The sequence below is a fragment of the Hydra viridissima genome, unplaced genomic scaffold, assembly GCF_058129835.1.
Source record: "Hydra viridissima isolate aposymbiotic clone 2 unplaced genomic scaffold, HvirCarnegie_v1 scaffold_18, whole genome shotgun sequence".
Taxonomy (NCBI): Eukaryota; Metazoa; Cnidaria; class Hydrozoa; order Anthoathecata; family Hydridae; genus Hydra; species Hydra viridissima.
In genome coordinates, this window is record NW_028324317.1 from 625,755 (window position 1) to 650,580 (window position 24,826).

Below are 24,826 nucleotides of genomic sequence, written 5' to 3' on the forward strand. Positions count from 1 at the left end.
ACTTTTTTGACAGGTCCTAATATAACTGCTTATTTTCTTTCTCAGATTGAGAAAGAAAGAATATTAACCAGGGTCTCAATCAAATTGGAATAATATCTTGATTTTGAAAACAATATTTGTTTTTATTTAAAAAAATAATTTTTAAAAGTATAATGATTTGTATATAATAATGCAAGAAAATTTTAAAATTATTTTTTGTAACCGAAAATAAAAAATATTTGCTCAATGAAATATTATTTTCAAATCAAGATTTCATTTTCATCTATTGTGAGCAGGTTGACTAAGTTTTGAGAAAATGTCTTTTGCGTATATTAGGACTTATAAAAAATGTGCATATCTTTTAAATTTTTAATTGACTAGACTATGTATTTAGCCCAATCAAAAGGTTGTACTCTGTAGTTACGCTAAAAGAAAATGGAGTAGAAAATTGGGTAGATGAAGTGAAGAAAATTGTTCATCGGCCACCAAGAGGAAAAAAACCTATCCAACCACTACACAAGCAAGTGGTTGTCACCAGACATGTCATGGCAACAGTTTAGATTAACTAAAATCTTATTAGAGAAAGGCACTAAAGACATGTGTAATGACTTTTTGCAACTTGATTCCGATTTGGCTCATAGTGAATTCGCAGAACAAGGTATTTATTATTCTGTTTTGTCCTTACAATATATAACAAACTTTAGTTAAATATATATTTTATTTCTTAGGAGGCGTTCAGCCACTCAGTCCATATCAAGAAAAAAGTCCAAGTATAACAATTGAAAATAGTTTTTCTCAAAGTACTTCAAACACTATTTCCTCTAATCCTCATTTAAAAGTGCCAAGTTGTGATAGACGCTGTCCAAGACAAATAGTGTCACAAGACTTATCCTTAGAAATATCATTCAGTGTAACAGAAAAAAGGAAGAAAAAAAAGAAAACATGTCTAGTATCACCCCAGTGCTCCTCTAGTTTTTTATTATCAAGCCATTCTTCCCAAGAGTCAACTAGACAGGCTAAAAACAGAAACAGTCTTGGGAACTACAGAGAACCACCTCCTTCATTTAAGTGCATGGATGAAAGAAGTAAGTTTAATTATATTTTAAGTATAATTATATTATATATGTTATAATAGTCTTACTATTCTCAACAAAAATCCATGACCTGCCATGAGTATTGAGTATTCACCTTCTAATCAAAAGTTTCACCATTAAAACTACATCTTTTTTTTACACTTACTAAGTTCATATATATGTTTTGGGGTTAAGAGTTGTGATGTTAAATGGACTGCAATTGCCACTACCGTCCATTTACCATTTGGGATGTAAACTAATAAAAAGTAGACTGGCATCACAATTTTAATTGTTACTTTTAGTTTGGCAATATTAATGTTTTATGGAGATGGCAGAAGTTAAGTCAACCCAAGAAGAAATTCTTGCTGCGCTAGAAAGGCTAGGATGGAGAACTGACCCAGAAAGTTCTTCGCTTTTTATTAGTAAGTGTCATTCCCTTGAAGAGTTCAATGCTTTTGAAAAACAGTTGGTAACTGAAGTAGAATTTAATATTTTGGTAAGTGTTATTTACAACAAAGTTGTTGTTTCAATATATTTGAATTATAATCCAGGTCTAATACATAAGGGAATCATAATGGTGACAAGGCTTGGTTTCACTGTTTTGTTTTGTTTGTGTTCTAACTAGGAAAATTAAGTTGCTATGGTAACGGTATAGTTTATTAAATGAAAAACGTTTATACTATAAAGTATTAACTTGAAAGTATAAAAATACTTCATAAGTTTATTACTTAAAAGTTGTATATACGTTTTTTTTTCAAAAATCAGGTTAAGGGTTGCAAACTGTTATCCTGGGGTAAATTTGTTCAGGAAAGTTGTTGCGATGGATATTAAAGTAGACAAATAGATCAATTGATTCCATGGTATGACATGTTTAAGTTTTTACACCTCTTTTGATTTAGGTAAAAAGGTTAAAACAATTAGGTGGATCAACACCTTCGCAGCTCGTCAGCAAATGCATCAACGAGACTCTTGATAAAAGTGTACAAGCCCAGTTTAACAAGACCGGAAGTAAGGGCAAACGTTCTTTTAACAAGACCCCACTCTGTAAAGCAATTTTTGGTAAATATTTACTTAACTTAAAAGTTTTTAAACATGTTAAAACAAATTTTGTTTATGACAAAATGTTAAAGGGAATATTAGATTGATTTACTATTTTCATTAAGTGTTTTGTTCTACTATCATTTTATTTTTTAGCTGCATTAGTATCGGATGTAAATTCAGCAAAAGTGATCGATTCGTTCGTTGGTGAACAAATAAAACGTGTGCCTAAAGCCGTTGAAAAAGAGAAAGATGGTTTCTTGTAATATTTATTTACAAATAAAGGATAAATTCTGTATTTTTAATTTATGAAATAAAGAAAATTTCTTATTTAACTTTTTATATATATACGTAGCTTTTTCGTTCCTAGAAATTATAGAAACAGTTGTTGCTAAATCATCAGAAAACTAGCTGTTTTTCATTATTAGTACGAGTCACAAATTTTGTTTAGCGAGCGCATCATACACCTTTTAAAAACGTTAAAAAGCCGTTTAAAAAAGGTTTCTTTGTGACGTGTAAAACACGTCCTAAAAATACGTGAATAAGTAATTTCATACGGACTTCTTTTCCACCCTCAAAACACGTGTCGTAAAAACATGAATAATACGTTTATTATACGTATCCGTGCTTACTGGGTTGTTAAAAACCCATTTTCACATCAGAACCTTCACTCTGCATTCGAAGGGAATGGAACTCCTTGAGTTATTAATTTATTAGCTCATTATCTTTTTAATTAAAAATCGAGTTAGTCCGGATAAACCGCTTAAAAAACGGGAATGAAATAGTTCTAAAAAAGACCGCACTTTTTTTAATAATTATATGTATAAACGAACTATATCTCATAACTAAAGTTTTGTGAAAAAAATTACTTCAAAATATTAAACAGTTCTCTAAATATTCTCTAAAACTTTCCTTTTTATTATCAGAGCGGACGCGTAGTACGCAGCAGTGGAGGATCCAGGAAAAATATTGACTGTAGCAAAAGTAAAACCAGAGAGCCACAGCAACAGTGGCGTAGCTAGGTGACGGAGGACCTTTTTTTTTTAATTTTCTTAAGATATAGATACCCTTCAAAAATTTAAAAAGTTTTGCTGGCAGAAATTGTTTAATTCGGCGGTGTTACACAATTTAATCTAATCTATTAAAGAATGATTGTTTTAACGCTTTATACAGCTCCATTTCTTTCATTAAAAAAGTCTATAAACTATATATAAAGTAATATTAATTCAACCAAGTACAATTTTGGTTTTTTGCTACACTTGCTACAGGTTCTCAGTTAATGACTTTTAGTTCTTATATAAGACCTCCTTGTTAATAAAAAGGTGATACTAAATATGTATTCAATATTGTAAATGCACGGGGGTAAACCTAGAGTTGTTTAAAAACATGACAAACAGGATTTTGCTACAGTTACAATTCTTAATTTGCCGTTTTATTTCACTCCCAGTCAAAAATAAGTAGCTCCGCTGCGAAATGTTTGACATTCTTACAAAAATTTATGAACATGAGAGATAAAACCCTATAAAAACTTGGGTTTTTTTATAGCAAAAATTTTATTTTTCGATTTAGTAAAATTAGTTAAGCAGTGACAGCGGCCCAAACTTGATCTAAAATTTTCTGTTATTTTACATAAAAATATATATATATTTTTATATATGTGTGTAGAAAATAATAACAAATGTAGTCCGAGTTGACTGTAGCAATTGCTTCACTTGCTACACCCTGGATCCGCTCCTGCACAGTGACAAATTATCTCTTTCAGGATACCTCGTTTTGGACATTTTTATGCTTTAATAAAAAAATTCCATCCTATTACTTTGTTAAATCCTATTATTTGATTAAGACTCTCACCCATCGACGGCCATTGTTATATAAAATAAAATAATCTCAAATCAATTTTTAAAAAAATCAACAACCAGCAAGAAAGTTAACTGACTTGAAGCGTTTTTAAGTAAAACTTCCAACAAATAAAGCATAAAATTAAAACTAAAAACTAAATCAAGAACTCACCAATCTCAGTTTGGTTCATCGCAGATTTCGGTTGGTAGTTTTTCATTATAAGAAACCAGTTCAAACTTTTTATTGATTTAATGGGTTTTTGCCTTTTCACTTTCTATGGTTTGCTGTTGCACGACTCAGTTTTAAATTCTTAACGTGCTGGTTTCTATCAGTTTGAGAAAAACTGTAGAATTAAACACTTGTTTTGTCGATCAACCAGCAACTCACATAACGATCGCAGAAAAGAGCTTTTTCAATAAAAAAAATGGAGATACTAGAGGAAGAAATGTACCGGTACGTCATCAACTTTTGTTCTACTCTTGTTATTTGTTACCTGATTTTTCAACAATTTTAGTTTCATAGTTAGAAAAGCCGGGGAAGAAAGAGGAAAATATGACTTTACGGAAGTGAATAACAAATACAGGAAGAAGTGAATACATGAATAATAACAAAGTTCCTAACTGAATAACAGATCTTGAATATGAAAAGTTTAATACCAGAAACCATATATCAGAAATCAGATTAATAACCCTTTTGAAAAACCACTCAACTTTTAAACTGCCATAAATACAGTTAAAAAAATAAAAGAAAACATATATAATATGACTTTGGTCCCTTTTGAAAACACGTCTTTCAATTAAAAATTCATCTTTCAATTAAAAGCTTCAAAGTGCTTCGTATTGGACTTCATAAGTGTTCTTTAACCTACTGCTTCGTTAATCATTATTTCAAAACAATGCCACAAGTCCTATTTTCTGCAGATCACAATCGTGCAGGTACTGCTGTATTATTGAGAATTGCTTAAGTTTCTTTTAAAATAGTTGCTTTAGGAAAGATGGATCATTGGCATCTTTTTTGTTCATAAAGTGCAGAGACCCCGTGAGTGAAGTCACTTTAACTGTCAATAAAATGTATTCCATCAAAAGGAAGTTTACTAGGATGGTAGTTTAGTTTCAGTGACTAAGAGGGTTCCTGAAATATCTGGTATAAAACGGTTTATTTCACTTCTAAAACTGCTCTAATTTATTTTGAAGCAGCACCTATTTCTATGTACTTGTTTATTAACTGCGAAAATAGTTTGCTGACAAATTTTAGAGCGTTTTACTAAAATTTATCATCGCAATTAATGGACTTCTTTTTCGTAGAACGGCTTTAAAAGACGAAGTTGTCATGGAAAACGAGTCGGACGATGTAAAGGGTAATAAAATATTTTTAACATTTCGTCAGGTTAGAATTATTTTGTTCTATCTCCCATTTTAAACTGTGAAAGAAAGTTTTTAATTTTTTTCTATAAGTAAAAATTATTTATAATTTTACTATTATCTTTTTAAGAAATAATAACTTATTCTTTAAATAATTTATATTTAAAGAAACTATTTATAAAAAAAAATTTTTAAATAAAATGTATTCTAAAAGTAATCATTACTTAGTAAAATTAACAATTCATTTTCTCCCAACGTTTAAAATTGGAGATAGAACAAAATAGTTCTAACCTGACGATTTCCCATTTCAGACAGATTTTCAATTTTCAAAAAAAAAAACCCTCTCTTATAGTTGAAAAGTTTCCACAAGATGTGTTTACAACGCTTGCTGATTTGTTGACTTATGATTGGCAAAAGTTTGCTCGATGTCTTTCGGTTGATGACTCAGCAATCGATAATGTAAAAGAAGAATTTGAAACTACGAGAGAACAAACTTTGCAAATACTGAACCGATGGCGTAAAGATAATCCATCAAAAAAGTGGCGAGATGTGAAAAGAGGATTACTTTTTTGCAAGCGTAAAGATTTGATCAGTGAATGCGAACGAAGTAGGTATTTTGAGCTTGATAATTTTTGTGCCGCTGTTGCATGCCGATGTTCTCCTGCGGCCCCTGAATATTTATTAGAGATAAAAAAAAAAAAAAAAAAAAAAAAAAACAAAAAATATACAATAAAAGTTAAAGCACTGCAGAACATTAACAGATTTTTTACCTGACACAAACGTTTTACGATCTCGTCAGCCGCATATGCGTTATAGTTGAAAGTTCGCCATTTCTGCACATTCCAGTCAATATGATATGTAGCAAACAGGAGTCTTTTCTTCTGTTTTTTTAGTGAAATCAGCGGTTTCTTTGCCATTCATCATACTTTGTATGATGAATTAAGCTTTCATCATACAGATTATGAATTATTAGAGTATGAATATGAATTGAGTCTTTCATCATAGAGAGTATGATGAAAGGCTTACTTCGAACAACGCCATATCGAAGGGGTCCTAAAAATATACCATCTTTGATCTTTGCCTAAAAAGCTTTAGAAACCTCAGACAAATTTAATGAAAAATTTCTCATATAAATTCTAAGGCCTTCACAAATTGAAAGAAACAAAAGAAACCGCTGATTTCACTAAAAACAAAGAAACCGCTGATTTCACTAAAAAAACAGAAGAAAAGACTCCTGTTTGCTACATATCATATTGACTGGAATGTGCAGAAATGGCGAACTTTCCTGTTCAGTGATGAATCGAAAAATCAACAAAACACGTGTTGGCGCTAAAGCATTTCAACAGTTTTTTATAAAACATTTTAACACTTTTGATAAATCGAGCAATAAGTTTACTAGTAAGTTATTCGTTGCTTGATCGTTTCGACGATGACAACGATAGGTACGCGATGCACGAAATGACCCAGTTAGCTAGTAAATGTTATCAAAAACGCAAAGAAATAACAGAAATATGCAACGAAAACATCGCCCGTGTTCTAAAATTAGAGTTCGAAGTGGTAAAGGAACACGTTGACGATGGGAAGCACTTCTATAACCATTTCATCCATATGTTTTGTTGTTCTGCCTGTATCGGACCGAACAATCAGACGACGTGCTGTTGAAGCCGGATTGTTTTCTCGACGCCCTGCAAAGAAACCGCTGATTTCACTAAAAAAACAGAAGAAAAGACTCCTGTTTGCTACATATCATATTGACTGGAATGTGCAGAAATGGCGAACTTTCCTGTTCAGTGATGAATCGAAAAATCAACAAAACACGTGTTGGCGCTAAAGCATTTCAACAGTTTTTGTAATTTTGTTGCGGAAAGTGCTGAAATGTTCAATGACGTTGCGTAGATAATTTTATTTGTTTTTAATAGTAAAAAACAAAAAAAACAGTTATAATGTGTTTGCGGTTTTTAACGACAAACTTTCCTTAATTTATTTAGCAAATTTGTCACAAAACTTCGGGCCTTTTTATCTGCAAAATCATTTAGCAATTTTGCGGATTAAATTCACACTTGATTTAAGTTCAAAAAATTAGCTATTTATTTCATTGTTAATTACATTGTAAATACATTGTTAATTAAAACGTTTACAATATTACTAAAAATATGAAATAAAAGTTGAATGTGATTCGCTATCTTGATTTTTTTTGCAGCGCTCCTGCATTGCACGATTATAACATCCCACCCTCCCCCAAAGGGTACAACTGCATAAAACATCTAACGAAGAAAAGTTTTTTTCAACTTTTTCAAAATACTTTTTTAAGAAAATTGATTTCGATTTCGAAAATATAACTATATTGCGACAGGTTCTCAAATTAAAAATCAAAATATTCCTCTGGGAGTATTTTACATGTAAAATGCTTTTTCTAAAAAAAACTGCAATTGTTTTAAATAGCGTTTACAAATGGAATTGCTTAATAATAAAACAAACTTAAAGACAGAATATTTCATCATCAAAATAGCAAGCGTATTAAATATCAGCAGATAGTGACAATTTTTTAATAGATATCGTTGATTTAATCGTCATTTATGTCCTAGATAAATTTTATTATGTTTTTCCTATAAAAAAAAAAAAAAAAAAGAGGAATGCGAAATGCCGTTCAAAAAATAACTTCTAAACATTCCTCAAAAAATGTCACCGTGCAGTTAAATATGAAAAGTTTTTGTCTTTTAGAGTTAATATCCCGACACTCCATTTTCGGTATCCTGCCGCCGACAAAAGCCTTCTTTTCGCGTGACGATGAACTTCATCAAATTCATAAATTCGTGTGCCAAACAAACGATTCGGGTAAATCAATAACGATTTTAACTGGAATGTCTGGAATTGGAAAGACTCAGCTCGCTAGAAAGTATGCAGCATTTTATAACGACCATTTTGAAAGTATTGTGTGGGTGGATGCAGCATTTGATAAAATACAAGTTTCTATGACTAATCTCTGTCACCAACTAGGGTTAAGCGTAAGAGATTCTCAAGGCGATCCGTTCGACATTGAAGTAGTCTCTAGAAAAATACATCATTATTTTGAAAGAGAAAAAACGCTTTACATTTTCGACAACGTCGACGATGAGAGTGTGAAGAATTTTGAAAAATACGTATCAAACAAAAAAAATGCATTTATTTTGGTAACATCGCAATGGAAATCATGGTCTAACGATGTTAATCAAGTGCAAATTAACTCTTTCTCGCCTCAAGATGCGTTACTTTTCGCAAAAAGAAATATTAAACAAATATTAACAAGCGATGACGAAAAACTAAAAGAAATAACCAAAGTGCTTCAATATCATCCATTCGCCATTAATCAAGCCATTCTCTATATAAACAACAACAGCGTCTCTTTGCAGGAATATTTAGATCTTTTTCGATCATATCCTTTCGAAATGCTGGAGGAAGGTATCCCCACTGAAGTGGAAACAAAGTTTATTATAACATCAATTAGCTTGGTATTAAACAAAATAGAGAAATCGAATGAAAAATCAGTGGAAATTTTAAACCATTTATCTTATTGCGACGGTCAACACATTACAAAAATGTTTATTCACGGTATTTCAAAACACCTGAAAATAAACGAAGAGCTTTTGATAAATCGAGCAATAAGTTTACTAGTAAGTTATTCGTTGCTTGATCGTTTCGACGATGACAACGATAGGTACGCGATGCACGAAATGACCCAGTTAGCTAGTAAATGTTATCAAAAACGCAAAGAAATAACAGAAATATGCAACGAAAACATCGCCCGTGTTCTAAAATTAGAGTTCGAAGTGGTAAAGGAACACGTTGACGATGGGAAGCACTTCTATAACCATTTCATCCATATGTTTTGTATTAATAAACCAAAAATGTGTGAAGTGTTTCATCAACAGAGTCAGAGTATCCAAAGTTTCTTATCAAACAAAGGTTTCTTTGAAGAAGCAATAAACATTCTCAATGCCATTGAAAAGTATAACATAAAATCTTATGGAATTGAAAATGAAATAACTTTAGATACTAAACATAGCTTAGCAAACTGTTTCAGAGATATGGGAAAATATAATGAAGCTTTAGAAATTTATTATCAAGTTGATAAAATACGAACGGATATTTTAGGTATCAATCATCCATCAACATTGGCTACAAAAAATAATATAGCAATCTGTTTGAGTCAAATGGGAAAATATAATGAAGCTTTAGAAATTTGTTATGAAGTTGATAAAATACAAACGGATATTTTAGGTTTCAATCATCCTACAACATTGGATACAAAATATAATATAGCAAACTGTTTGAGTCAAATGGGAAAATATAATGAAGCTTTAGAAATTTGTTATCAAGTTGATAAAATACAAACGGATATTTTAGGTATCAATCATCCATCAACATTGCGAACAAAAAATAATATAGCAAACCGTTTGAGTGATATGGGAAAATATAATGAAGCTTTAGAAATTTATTATCAAGTTGATAAAATACAAACGGATATTTTAGGTATCAATCATCCATCAACATTGGATACAAAAAATAATATAGCACTCTGTTTGAGTGATATGGGAAAATATAATGAAGCTTTAGAAATTTATTATCAAGTTGATAAAATACAAACGGATATTTTAGGTATCAATCATCCATCAACATTGCGAACAAAAAATAATATAGCAAACAGTTTGAGTGATATGGGAAAATATAATGAAGCTTTAGAAATTTATTATCAAGTTGATAAAATACAAACGGATATTTTAGGTATCAATCATCCATCAACATTGAATACAAAAAATAATATAGCAGTCTGTTTGAGTGATATGGGAAAATATAATGAAGCTTTAGAAATTTATTATCAAGTTGATAAAATGCGAACAGATATTTTAGGTATCAATCATCTATCAACATTGCGAACAAAAAATAATATAGCAAACCGTTTGAGTGATATGGGAAACTATAATGAAGCTTTAGAAATTTATTATCAAGTTGATAAAATACGAACGGATATTTTAGGTATCAATCATCCATCAACATTGGATACAAAAAATAATATAGCAGTCTGTTTGAGTGATATGGGAAAATATAATGAAGCTTTAGAAATTTATTATCAAGTTGATAAAATACGAACGGATATTTTAGGTATCAATCATCCATCAACATTGCGAACAAAAAATAATATAGCAAACCGTTTGAGTGATATGGGAAAATATAATGAAGCTTTAGAAATTTATTATCAAGTTGATAAAATACAAACGGATATTTTAGGTATCAATCATCCATCAACATTGGATACAAAAAATAATATAGCACTCTGTTTGAGTGATATGGGAAAATATAATGAAGCTTTAGAAATTTGTTATCAAGTTGATAAAATACAAACGGATATTTTAGGTATCAATCATCCATCAACATTGCGAACAAAAAATAATATAGCAAACAGTTTGAGTGATATGGGAAAATATAATGAAGCTTTAGAAATTTATTATCAAGTTGATAAAATACAAACGGATATTTTAGGTATCAATCATCCATCAACATTGAATACAAAAAATAATATAGCAAACCGTTTGAGTGATATGGGAAACTATAATGAAGCTTTAGAAATTTATTATCAAGTTGATAAAATACGAACGGATATTTTAGGTATCAATCATCCATCAACATTGGATACAAAAAATAATATAGCAGTCTGTTTGAGTGATATGGGAAAATATAATGAAGCTTTAGAAATTTATTATCAAGTTGATAAAATACGAACGGATATTTTAGGTATCAATCATCCATCAACATTGGGTACAAAAAATAATATAGCAATCTGTTTGAGTGATATGGGAAAATATAATGAAGCTTTAGAAATTTATTATCAAGTTGATAAAATACAAACGGATATTTTAGGTATCAATCATCCATCAACATTGGATACAAAAAATAATATAGCAGTCTGTTTGAGTGATATGGGAAAATATAATGAAGCTTTAGAAATTTATTATCAAGTTGATAAAATACAAACGGATATTTTAGGTATCAATCATCCATCAACATTGCGTACAAAAAATAATATAGCACTCTGTTTGAGAGATATGAAACAACTAGATATTGAAGTTTAGAAAGATATGAAATGAAATGAAAAAAATGAAAAATCAAAGTTGTCAACTATTTTAATCGTTTTCCTTAATGTCGATTAATGTTAGTTTATTAGAAATATGTAAATAAGTTTTTATGATTTTTATATCTTTTTGTTAACGGAAATTTTTTATCCAATGTACGATAAAAAGTTTGAAGATGATAGAAGTTGTAACAAAGTAAAGTTATTAAGGAGAAACCCTTAAAAAAAAAAGTCCTTGTATTGAGTTAATGAATTAAATTATTAAATGCCAATGAATGAAATTTTTTTCGAAAGAGTATAAAGTTAAAAACAATTTTTTTACAGCCGGAAAATTAGAAACGTGAAGTTTCAGAAAAAAAGACCCTTGGGAGAAGTTTTAAATAAATTTCGAATGATGTTTTATGTAAAAGTGAAATAAAAAATTAAAAGTTCGATAGTTTTTTTATAACTTTGTTAAACTATTAAACTTTTTATTTCGTTTGCAAATAAATTGTCGTAACTCATAATTATGTCATAATTAATATAATAAAATATTTTTCTTATAATTAAACTTTGCGTTAAATAAGAATGAGACTGGCAAAATTAATTGCACTCTAAGTCAGAAGTCAACGTATGTGGCTGTTAACGTCAGAAATAACAGAAAAAAATGCGTGCAAATTTTTACTTGGCGTGTAAATTTGTATACGCCAAGTAAAAATTAAATTCGATTGCAATCAAAGCAAGAGGATCGCTAGTGTCGCTTTAATAGGGAGAATTTCACTTGAATGAAAGAGGATATATATTATATGAAGACGTTCTCAAAAAATATTCCACAAATACGCAAGCACTTATCTTCAATTAAAAAAAAACAAAAGGAAAAAATTAAAAAAAGAAATTAAAGGAAAATAAAAAGCAGTGCATAAAATGTGAATTGCTAAATTAAATACAAAATTTTAAAGAAGAAATTTGGAAAAGAAAATTAAAAACGAAATTTAAAGAAGGTTAAAATAGAGGAATTTTTTTATATTTATTTATAAATGATTTTATAGGAAAATTTTAAAAAACACACTCATATAAAAACAATCTTTTAGAAGAAACTTTCATAAGAAATATTGCTCAGAAAAAAGTTTACCAGAAGTTTGAATTAATGGTATAGCTTGATAGAAAAAGTCAAAAGAAATAAGTTATAGCAGATATTTAAAGAAGAAACGAAAATTAGAAATGTAAATTAGAAATTTCAACTTGAAATTTCAACAAGAATTTCAACTTGATATTTCAACAGGAACTTGAACTTGATATTTCAACTTGAAATTTCAACTAAAATCTCAACAAGAAATTTTAATTAGAAATTTAATTTAGAAATTTAATTTAGAAATTTAATTTAGAAATAATAAACTAGAAATCAAAGAAGAACCAGAAGCATTAATTAGAAACTTATATTAGATATAATTTCAGATTTTAATTAGAAAGTTAAATCAACAAAGTAAGTAAGAAATTTAACTTAGAATTTTAAAATAAAATTCTAAACTTAATAATTGATAAGCTTAATATTAATTTTAATGTTTAAACTTAAAAGTTAGAAGTTTTAATTAGAAACTAAAATTATTAATTTTATTTTCATTAAACATTAATAAATTTAATAAGAAATTTCAACCAGAAATCAGAAGTCTAAATTTAAAATTTAAACAATTGTTTTAATTTAGAAGTTCAAATTTAAAAAAACAAAAGAAAAAGCTTAAATTAGAAATTTGTAACTGAATTTTAAACCAGAAATTTAAATTCGAAACTAATTCTAGATATTAAATTAGAAATTCAAACTTAATACTTAAACTAGAAATTTGAATAAGAAATTTACATAAAAAGATTAAGGTAAAATTTTTGATTAAACGTATTTTATTTTAATTAACTTAGATATTTAGAAACTTATGTAAGAAACTCAATTTAGAAAGTTAAACTAAAAATATTAATTAGAAAGTTATATTAGCAAACTAATTAGAAATAATAACGCGAGAATCGGAAAGTTTAATTTGAATCTTTTCTTCAAAACTTTAAATAAGTAACTTTAGTTAAAAAATAAATTAGAAATTCAAACAACAAATTTAAACTAGAAATTTAAATAAGTTGTTTATATTAAAAATGTAAATACAAAAATTTAATCAGAAATTTACATCAAAAAGTGGAATTATGAGTTTAAATTATGAATTTAAATTAGAACATTAAATTTAACATTTTAACAATAAGTTTGGAGAAAAAAGTTTATTATTCGTTAAATAATTATAATAGAAAATTAAATCAGATATTTAAATTTAAAACCTAAATTAAAAAAAAAAACGAAGTTAATAATGTAAAAAGTTTAAAATACAATTTCATATTAGATATATAAATTAGAAATAAAAAATAAAACGTTAAATTATAAATCTAAATTTCGAGACGATCCCCTTCTCTTTGGACATGGCTTCTAAAATCAATTCTTTGTTGTTTTACATTTAACTTGGTCAAAAATAGACAGAGTTCAAATTTCTTCAAAAAAGATTTTCTCGTTTAAGAATGACGACCATTTAAAATTATTTAAGGTGGGAAATTAAAAAAAGGGTGGGAAACTTAAAAAAGGTGGGAAGTTTAAACTTTTAATGGTCGACCTCCTATTCCGTAGAGGTACTTTGATCTACTTTAAAAAAGAATAAAAAAAAAATCATGATTTTAATAGGTGCTCAAGGTTGAGGACAGTTAGAGATTAGCTCCAATAACTTTTCGCAAGTCATCCATATTTGACACTAATATAAACATACTAGAAAATTGAGTTTGCCTCATGCCTCTTAGTTATGTCTCATTTTATTTATCTTATACAACAAAATTGCTGAGCGCTCCCCTAAAAAACGTCATTTCTCTCCTGATCCTTAATGAAAAAAGTTGTTTTTTACATTTTTGAAATGAGGAAATGTTTTCCGATGCTTATTTTGAAAAATAATTCTGAGGATGTGTTGCAAGATATTAGAGTATGTTTCTATGCACCGTGGTTAGTAGACTTAGTTGCTTGTTTGAACTTTCTTTAAACTTTTGAACGATCTTTTTATCTGATCTCAGATTAATGTCATACTAGCAAAAAAGCAACCCGTAATACGGGTTATGGTCGGTCTGTTAATTTATAGTGGCTGTTTTCCACAATTTAAAGTTGCTAAACCATAACTATTACCCTTTTAGAAAAACGCCTTCAAATTAAAAAATATGCGGAGGCAAAATAATTTGCCAATTATTTAACATTTGAGTAATTTACAACTGAAATAGGTCATATCAGTGTGAGGCAGAACCATTTTCCTCGACATTACTAAGTTCAAGACAATACGTTTTCAGTTACTGACACAAAATAATATTACTTCCTCATGCTTTAAATTGACGAAAAAGTAAAGCTAAATTCGTGTTATTTTTATAACGTGAACTTTAATTAATAAGATTAATATAAAGCGAACGTAAATTTTACATGAATTAATAATTCTTAGGCATCCCCTTGATACATATTTCTTTAACAAAGGAAATTGTCTTTAAAACGATAAATGCACACAACTAAATAAATTTATTCAAAATATCTGACCATTTAACTATTGCTATTTATGGCACTAATCTGACCATTTTTATATATGGCCCCTTTGTTTCAATAATTTTTAGTAAACGGTTATTTGCTACCATTTATTAAAAATTCCTTGTTACTCGAAATTTAATTCTCTTTAATAATTTGACACTAATAAAGGACCTCCCTTCCCCGTTTTTCCCTTAATGGTGGTAAGGAGAATAGATTTATCTTTATTAAGAGTTATAAAGTTTTTGATGAAGACCTTCTACCAGAATAATAAAATGTAAAACAATGATTTACATGTATAACAATTTCTTCTTTTTAATATATATAACAATTTTTTCTTTCCTCAAAAGTATTGCAAATGCAAACTAAGATAATTAATTAGTTTAACACCTTATAAAACTTAAGTAACTCGATATTTGACAAATGCGCAAAACTACAATTATAACCCAAAGATCCCCAAAGTTACGTACAACAAATAATTAGGAGTAAAATAGAGAAGATTTTTAAAAATTGAACTAATTGCATATATTTATATCATTTTAACTGACAAAAATTTACAATAAAAGGTAATCAGGTTTTTTTTTATAAATCATATAAATGCGTCAATCGTAAATCTTAAAGAAAAAAAAAAGGAATTATAATACCATAACAAAAAAAAACAAAAAAACCAACAAAAAAAACACCACATAAAAACCGAAAATCGATTTACCTATTTATAGTAACCTATTTTGACATGGCAGTTAATATAAACATTTATCGAAAATTTAACTATAAAATCTATTTCGAAGTACAAAAGGATTAACATAGCTAATATATATATATATATATATATATATATATATATATATATATATATATATATATATATATATATATATATACATATATATATATATATATCTTAATATAATTAGTACAGAAACATCGCTTGGCTGGCAAGGTTATCAATCTTGCTCAACATAATCCCAAGTCACACCACTTTGAAAACATGGAAACAATATAATTTAAACATATATACAACTATAAACAAATATGGTTTTATATAACACATATAAACACATTTTATTATAACAATATTAAATGACAGATATATTTATCAAAAACTATAAAAAATATATATATATTAAAATAATAAATAAATTTATACAAACAAAATGTGCTAACAACTTACAAACAGTAAATTTTCAAAATAAAAATCTTAAGACTATAAATTAAGAACATTAAAAAATATAACATTATTTGTGTAATACTTTTCATCTACCACACCTTGAATGAGATGTTATTAATTTAAAAAAAAACAAACTATTAAATGCTCTCATTCTTGAACATTCTTGACTATGAGAGAAAAATGGTTTTTTTTGAGATATACTCCAACTCTATTAAATGTTTGACCTTGACTTTTATTAATTGTCATTGAATAAGCCAATCTGACAGGAAACTGACGACTTTTCAGAACAAAAGGTAAATTAGAACCTGATGGAGCCAACTGAATTTGAGGAACAAAAACCTGTTTACCACCAGAAACACCTGTCAAATCCTCTGCATCAATATAATTATTTTGAAGAGCACAAACTTTTATTCGAGTACCATTGCATAACCCAGCTTTGAGATCTAAATATCTAAGTAGCATTATCACACAACCAATTTTCAATTTTAAACAATGTGGCATACCTGATGGAGTTAAGCTGTTCAAACACTCAACAGGAAAGTCATTTCTTTCATTAAGGTCATCAGTATCAATTTGATCAGCACTTACATAAATTTTGACCTTACCCGGCAGACATTCAAGCACTTCTTCATTGATTGATAATGAATCAACATTAGTTGGTATTAAAATCACACATTTAGAATAATCATTTTGATCAGCATCTCCAAAAATCTTTTCAACAATCGATTTATTTTCTCTAATAATGCACTGATTTGGTATTTTAATGCATCTTTTTTAAGGATCCTCCTCTTTGACAGGTATTGTTCCATTCCCAAGTTTTAGTAGCCATTGGGAAAATTCACCTTCCCCATCTTCTACTCTCATATTTCCAGTTCATGCAAACTTCTGCACACATTGCCAATGCAAAGAACATTTTATACACAATTCTACTATCTCAGCTGGTTGTCCTCTTTTCACAACAGGCAGAATTTGCGTAAAGTCACCACCAAAAAGAATGATTTTTCCTCAGAAAGGAAAGTTGTTGTTGCAAATATCTTTTAACAACCTATCAATTGCATTTAATTCTTTACATGCTCATGTCAGACATTATACTGGTTGCTTCTCAGTTTGTTTTGGTTATTTCTGATGAAAGCAAGGTGCTGGCCTTTGATTTTAACATACGCATCAATAGCATATTGCTAAAACAGTTTTTTGCCATAAAAGAGTGAAGAAAAAAATTGTCTAACTGAAAGTTTATATTGTAATACTGAGAAAATGTAACATGATTTCTAACCAATGTAGCACGTTCAGGGTTGTGAACCAATTGATTATGCCAACCAGCATCACCCCTTGGAAAAAATAGAGGATAAACCATAGGATCTAAGTTGGCAGACATACTTGATAGAGTTTTAAGAGGATGACCTCTTGGGTAAATAACATCTTCCCTGGAAACAGGTAGCACACCAACAAATACAACTGCAACTTCATTATGTGAAGGGAGACTAATAGCGATTATAGCAATTTATGCTGGAACATCATGATTCCAAAAGATTTATAGCAAAATCATGTAGTAAACAGCGCTAAAAACAAAAAATCAAATTGAGATAAAACAAATTGAATATTTGGCAAAATAATTTGTATTGGCTTTTAGTAAATGATTAAAAGCAGTGATTTTTAACAAAATTACCTATTTAACATTTTTAATAAAAGACACAAACATGAAGTTAAGCCAAATGTCTATTAACTCAAAAGATAACAAAAAAACATCACAGCAACAACACACAACAATAAGTTAATATATGTATATAATATAACTTAAGTAAGATAATATTCATATATAACAATACATAAGTAACAACATTACACAAAATGTTATTAAAATACATTAGATATTTTTAGAATAATCTTTAACAATAAAGGCTTGAAAACAGCAAGACCTAAAGCAGTAATAGTTTGACACTAAAAACTATCGTGTAACCCTCTGTTAAAAGTACATTACTTGGCAGGCAGAGTTGACAAATCTTGCTCTACACGTTTACCAAGTCACAGCACTTTGAAAACACGGAAACAACATAATATAAACACATGTACCAACTATAAACACAATAAATGTGTTTAAATAAGTATATAAGGTTATATATATACCTTATATACATATTTCAACACAATTTTAAAACAATTATATAACACATATTAACACATACACGAACAATAAAAAAACACTTTACATTGTTGTAAAAACATATTGATAAAACAACTATAAGGCACTTCTTTCAACATATACATACATATCAAAAAAGCATATATGCAAACAATGTGTGCAAACAAAAATTTTAAAAATAACGCCATAAAATTTAAAAAGATTCAAAGTAAACAAAATATATATTTACAAACAATACTCTTTACCTTTTTTTTTTTTTCATAAGAACTGTAATCCTCATAACAAAATTTAACCTTTACATACAATAACATGTGACATGCATGTCAGTGTTGGCACAAAATTTTAATTTTTCTAAATTTTCTAAAAAAGAACAAAAATAATTAAAAGCATCACAGAAATTTCAAAGTAGTAATAACCATTTTATGGAAGTAGCATTAGTGTAACTTTAAATAATATCCATACCCCTATTTTCTTTCTAAAAATTAAAATAACAAAAATAAAAATGCTGAAAGAAAAGCTAAAACAAACAAAATACAAACGATTTAAAAGATTTAAATCCTTTCTACTTTTTCTGATAAAAATTTAAATCCTTTCTACTTTAGCTAATAAAAATGTATATATAACTATTTTATATACTTACTTCAATTATAATATGATCCTAACGATTATCATTTCTCTTAATATGATTCTTTATATAATATATCTAAACTAATAATTAGATTTCAAAAGGAAAATAGTTTCAACTCGCTTAAGATATCTTTCTCCAATGGCCGCGTTCATTTAGAGAACGTGCTTTTTCAAAGCCTAGTAACTAATGACGAAACGACGTTAAACATTAAACGTTTCTGTGCTAATTATATTAAGATAAAAAAATTTTAATCGTAAAAATTTAAACATTTAATGCTAAAGTGAAAAAAAAAATCTTTTTTTTTGTAATTAATAAATTAAATTCAAGTTAAAAAGATTTTAGGATCAATTTGATCCTAAAATCTTTTTAACTTGAATTTGACTTTGATCCGATCAAACCAAAAGTTATACAATTTCGAGATTTTTAGTATTGCAAAGTGTTTACAGACATCAAGCGCACTTATTACAAGTAGTGGGAGTATTTATAAGAACGTTCCCTTAAGTCGTCACTTTGCGATCTCATTTACTAGGTGAAGGTTCGGTGAATTACATAAACTCTCCAGTTGAATGATAACGCAAGTCGATAGACTGTTCGGCTGAAAGAAACAAAAACATCAAGCTAAAATACAAAATCAGAACTTTCTTTGAAAAAAAAAAAAATTAACAAGAAGCAGGTTTTCTTCAAAAATTATTTGAAGGCAAGGTCAGCCTCCGAGAGTCTGACCTTGCCTTTAATTAACTATTGAATAAAACCTGCTCCTTTTTATATTTTTTTTTTAATGTAATATGCAAAATACAAGGTTCAACTGACATTTTAATATGTGCTAGAAATTTTTATTGCACTAAACCATTCAGTAAATTATATTAAACATATCCATTACTTCATCCATCTTTTCTAAAAGATAAAACCACAAATGACAGCAAAGTACTTAATCACCATGTTAAAATTGATCTGCGTCGTTGTTCGTTGGAGATTTTAAATAGTCTTAATACTCATTTGTTGGTTGTCATGGCTATCAAAATAGTGCTTTTCGCTTTGCATTTTACACCAAGCTTCCTAGCGCAATCCAATATTTTCACTGGTTTACATTAAAAAGCCGTTCATTTTTCCTAGACTTTTTTGGTAAAGAATCTCGGATACATGGTCCTTTAAAAGTTTTTAACTTTAGATCTTTAGTTGCTTTTATAAGATCAGTGTTAAAAAGAGGTTTGTTTTCAAGTATAAGTTTACCAACTTTTATTTTATTTTTACGTAAACTTTATAATTTTCCTCTTACATATAAATGAAGATTAAACAATATTCATGGAATGATTCTTTAAACAAGCGGCCATAATAATCCATTACTATCTAATAAAAGTATAGAGTTAGTTGGTAAATCCTTGATGTAGTCAGACAACACTGTTAATCTACTCATTAATCCAGGATGGCTTGATTAATGTAGACCATCGGTTTTTTGGAAAAGTTTATTTCAGCCATATACAAGCAAGTGTTTCTGCACTCATTGAGGCAACTTCAAAATAAATAAATGGCAGGGCGACGTTTTTATAAATATTTTTTTTAATGTTTGGTTGTTTAGTTAAGTGTTATGATGAAGGTAAGGGATTTGGCAAGTATGGGTTGTAGAGTTGTGTAGAAAGGTGTATGTGGAGGTTGGGATTGAGGTAAGTAGCCTTGGGATTCCTTTTGATCAGAAAGGGCGAAGTTTGGAAATAGTTTGGTTAGGAATGGGCAAGGTTAGTCGTTAAAGGGCGAAGGTTTTATTTGCCGTCTTCAGTATATTCTGTTGCATAATAAAACTCAGCAAACGTTTTAGTGCGTAATATTTAGCAGTCTTTTGCTCATGACGTGTAAATAACACAAATAATATTCTCTTACGCTTCTTGCAGTGTACAATAATGTTTATATCAATTACCCCTCTTTTTTATATCTTCTTTTTTATTACAAATATCTTTTCTTTTTTTTAATCTTCTGGTTATTCTTCTTAAATCAATATTAAAATCTTCTTCTTTTCCTAATTTATTCGGTTGCTTATTAAACTGCTTGTGAGGCTGCTTGTTCATTAAAGTGTTTTTCTTATCACATAATTCTCTTTCTTTTAAAATCCTTCTTAAGACTTGCTTAAAACTTTCTCCTTACAACTTCGCCTTCCTTTCTTCTTCTCTCCTTCTAAAGAGACGACCGTACTAATCCGTCGCTCTAATCCGTCTCCCAAAGACGTTTAACCATCAAACTGTGATTAATTTATAACTTTTCAGTTATAAATTAATCACAGTTTGATGGTTAAACATATGGTCAAAAAATATTGAGCAAAAACTCGCATTTTACAACTACTTAAAAGCACAAACCTTTATGCCTTCATGTAAACACAAACTGATTACTTCGAAATCTAGCTTTCTGTGTGCATTAAATGTTACATACATTATAATTCATGTCGATTGTGTAAATCTAAAAAGGCTATTTTTATTCCCACACAAATCAGCTAAAAAATTTTTCGCAAAGAACGTTATGAGGAATTCTATATTTATTATTCAGTGAAAGTTCGTCTTTTCAATTTTTTTCTTTAATATTATCAAAGATTTAATATTATTAAAGAAAAGCCGTAAATTCTGTTATAAAATTAAAATTCACAAATCGGAGAATCGCATGTTTTGCAAGAGTAACACACTTTAATTCTTGTTTATCTGTCTTGCAAATTTTTTGCAACTCGATTACTAAAAGTTTTTTAAGTATCGAAAGAGAGAAAAAAGTACACAAAATGCAATTTGAAAACATGTCAACATAAAGTAAGATAAAATGTTCTACTGTGAACTAAAATAATCTGAATTCCATCAATCTCATACCCTGGCTGCACGCAACATTGTATTAACGTTGTATTTACGTTAGATTTTAAGTTTGTACAACGTTGCCGGTTCGGCAAAATGGAAAGGTTTTGTAACGTAAAATTCTTACGTTAGATTTACGTTAGATAATAACGTTATACAAACGTAAAATTCTAATGTTAGATTAACGTTATATTAACATAAATTTAAGTTGGGAAATTATTGGCGTTTTATATTAACGTAAAATATTGATTGTAATTGTGTTTAACATTTAATATTAATATACTGTTATATTCATATAAGCCTGCTGAAGCCTATGGCTTCGTGTCATGGTTTTTATATGAATATAACCGTATGTAAGCGGCTTATATATGCCTTTAATGTTAACATACTAACATTATGTTTAACACAATTAAAATCAATATTCTACGTTAATATAAGGGTTTCTAATCCCTTATAAGGCGTTAGAAAAACAGTTTCGGGGATACTCAAACTAAAAATACAATATATGTTTTTAAAGACTTTATTTAAAGATGTATTGTATATTCTTTTGTATATTATATAGCATATATAATAAATTTACAAAAAAACTGAAAACTAATAACTGTTCAACAATCACTTGCTTCCTCAAATAATTTTTTTGCTTCCATTTACAAATGGTGAGAACTTTAAGATGCATCCTATTTGATCTTTTATTTGTGCTTCTGTCGAAGACTTGTGCATTAGCAGGATGACTTCTAAAATACAATATGGGATACTGTTAACGAGATGTTAAAAAAACAGTTAAAAATACATTTTTCTTATAACTGATTAGTTGCTTGATTTTTTCTTAACGCTAACTTTCAAGATACAAGACTAAGATATATCTAAGTATACAAAACATATGTAAGGAAGAAGAGATAGATAGAACAATATTAACATATTTAGATCTTCATTATCATCGCTCATAAGAACCTCAGAGTCTAGGTCAGAACTCTCAGTTCCAGAAGTATCTTTATGATCAGACACACAAGAAAAATCATAATAGTTCTCAATTTCAATGTTTTGAAAATCAATGCTTCTCTCCACTTCATTATAATTGGATTTGACATGCGATGAGTTGTCAATTTCTTCATTTATAAGAAGATTGTTTAATACTCTATTACTTTGCCGCCATTCCCTCAAGTATTGATTTTTTTCTTGTTTATTCATTTTTATTATTCTGAAATAAACATAAATTTTAGTAGTTTTGACAATAACAAGATGATAATAAAAACTGAACATAATAAAAAAATAAAAAATAAGAAAACCAAAATTTTTAATAATCTTAAAAAGGTAACTACATTTACTCAAAGAAAGTTTTTTACTTGCTAGCTCAATAATCTCATACAGTTAAATGTTTCTATCATAATTAAAATCATACAGCTAAATGTTTTATAGTAATTAAAATCATACAATTAAATTTTTGTATCATAATAAAATCATACAGCTAAATATTTGTATAATAATTAAAATCATACAGTTGAATGTTTGTATCATAATTAAAATCATACAGTTAAAAGTATAATCAAATATTTTATTTTATTTTAAGCTAGTTGTTATTTTATCCTAAATAACCATAGCCAATAAACACAAGCAATTGTTTTTACTACCTTTCCAAAAATTGTTTTCAGCGCAATTATTACTGATAATTATTACTATGTAATAATTGCGCTGAAAACAATTTTTGGAAAGATAGTAAAAACACTTGCTTGTGTTTATTAGCTGTGGTTATTTAGGATAAAATAAAAACTAGCTTAAAACAAAATCTCAAAATAAAAATGAGGTATTACAGGTTTTCCAAGAATGAAATGTTAAGGTTAAACTTAAGCTTGGAAAATAATTTTAATTGTTTTTTTTTTTCAGTTCAATTACTAATTTATCTTAACTAAAACACAACTAAATGAATAAACAAATAAATACTAAAAATGTGAAAATACAAGATGATTACAGGCATAGTATATACTATAGATACACAAGAAGAAACAAAACAATAACAAATAAAACTGTGTAATAATTGCTTGCATTCTCTTTTTGCTGGCATTTATTTATAACAATGGAGAGACCTTTCCAATATTTGCAAACTGATTGTTTATTTGAGCTTTTGTTGAAGATTCTCTATGCTTTTTACAAATGAAAATTTTGAAATAAACTTTATTCTACTTACTTTATAATTTGATTTCTATTTAACACTTAATGCATAGCAGATGCTCGGTGAAGATATATGAAAAATAATCTTCGTGTTTTTTATTAATAACATACTTGCGTTGTTTTTCAAAATATAAGCAATGCAAGCAGTTTATTGAAATTGATTTTCCACAGCTAACTTGATTTTAAAATATTATACTATATTGCTCAGAGTGAGTAACTATCAGATTCAAAATAACATCTTAATTGGATGAGCTTTAGGCCTCTATCAATTTGATATTTGTTTGTAATTTCCTTGCATCTAAAGTAAAATACTAGACATTTTACTCACATTTATTACAAAAAATCTAAACTTTGCTGTAAATTTGGATTAAACTAAAGGAATATAAAATAGTAGCACAACTCTTTAAAATTTAAAATGAGATTAAAAGAAGAAAAATTGTAATAATGAATACCCAAATATAAATGCTACATCATTGTTTAAACATTTCAAATAATTGAATAAAACTTTTATTGTTAAAATTCAAAGAATTAAAATTTGAACAAATTTAATGATATCGAGCTAAGTATTTATAATTTATCTGAAAACTAGTAGATTCAGAAATAGTTGTAACATAATAATTTAAGAATAAAAAATTGTTCAATATCATAATAAAACATTCTATAACATAAAAAAAACCTGTTCTATAATATATAGAACAGGTTTTGACAACGATAAAAAATCAGGCGCTACTCGACTTTCGCACCCCCCTTTTTTTATGATTGATTGTGATAGAGAATTTTATGCTGATTAAGAATCGTATAAAAACATAGGTCTCAAAATCAACGGAAAGTGCTCTAATCTGAAGTTGAAAGTACAAAAATATACGAAAAATCCCTAATATTCGCCATCTTGAAAAGTGACTTTTTTTGTTTTAAAAGTTATCATTTTAAAGTACCAGCTACCTGGTTTTTAT

The 24,826-nt window shown here is 28.1% G+C and overlaps 4 protein-coding genes and 1 pseudogene across 6 annotated transcripts in view; 3 read left to right on the top strand and 2 right to left on the bottom strand.

The window, feature by feature from the left end:
• Positions 1–24,826, bottom strand: part of LOC149876693 (uncharacterized) — a 615,724-nt pseudogene that overhangs the window by 410,871 nt on the left and 180,027 nt on the right.
• LOC145193748 (uncharacterized) overlaps positions 1–24,826 on the top strand; it is a 145,978-nt gene that overhangs the window by 79,069 nt on the left and 42,083 nt on the right. The window contains 1 exon segment of the mRNA XM_090074946.1: positions 10,430–11,311. Within this exon segment, the coding sequence (XP_089931072.1) occupies positions 10,430–11,311 (882 nt within the window).
• On the top strand, positions 54–2,356 carry LOC145199239 (uncharacterized). Of its 2 annotated transcripts, XM_090075079.1 has the most exons (4): positions 927–1,064; positions 1,355–1,548; positions 1,952–2,111; positions 2,247–2,356. In XM_090075079.1, the coding sequence occupies exons 2-4, from the start codon at positions 1,375–1,377 to the stop codon at positions 2,354–2,356; spliced, it is 444 nt and encodes a 147-aa protein (XP_089931205.1). In that variant the 5' UTR covers positions 927–1,064; positions 1,355–1,374. The 2 variants fall into 2 exon arrangements, with proteins under 2 accessions (XP_089931204.1, XP_089931205.1); XM_090075078.1 differs by lacking the exons at positions 1,952–2,111; positions 2,247–2,356 and adding an exon at positions 54–637 and having other exon boundaries at positions 708–1,064; positions 1,355–1,450.
• LOC149876716 (uncharacterized) lies at positions 3,991–6,064 on the top strand. Its single transcript, XM_090075097.1, has 3 exons — positions 3,991–4,382; positions 5,234–5,286; positions 5,643–6,064. The coding sequence occupies exons 1-3, from the start codon at positions 4,354–4,356 to the stop codon at positions 6,062–6,064; spliced, it is 504 nt and encodes a 167-aa protein (XP_089931223.1). The 5' UTR covers positions 3,991–4,353.
• On the bottom strand, positions 15,831–19,026 carry LOC149876717 (ATP-dependent DNA helicase PIF1-like). 2 transcript variants are annotated; one of them, XM_090075089.1, is made up of 3 exons: positions 18,898–19,026; positions 18,503–18,617; positions 15,831–17,676 (listed from the first exon to the last, which is right to left on the bottom strand). In XM_090075089.1, exon 3 carries the CDS (start codon positions 16,616–16,618, stop codon positions 16,265–16,267), a length of 354 nt encoding a protein of 117 aa, XP_089931215.1. In that variant the 5' UTR covers positions 16,619–17,676; positions 18,503–18,617; positions 18,898–19,026; the 3' UTR covers positions 15,831–16,264. The 2 variants fall into 2 exon arrangements, with proteins under 2 accessions (XP_089931215.1, XP_089931214.1); XM_090075088.1 differs by lacking the exons at positions 18,503–18,617; positions 18,898–19,026 and adding an exon at positions 17,784–17,954.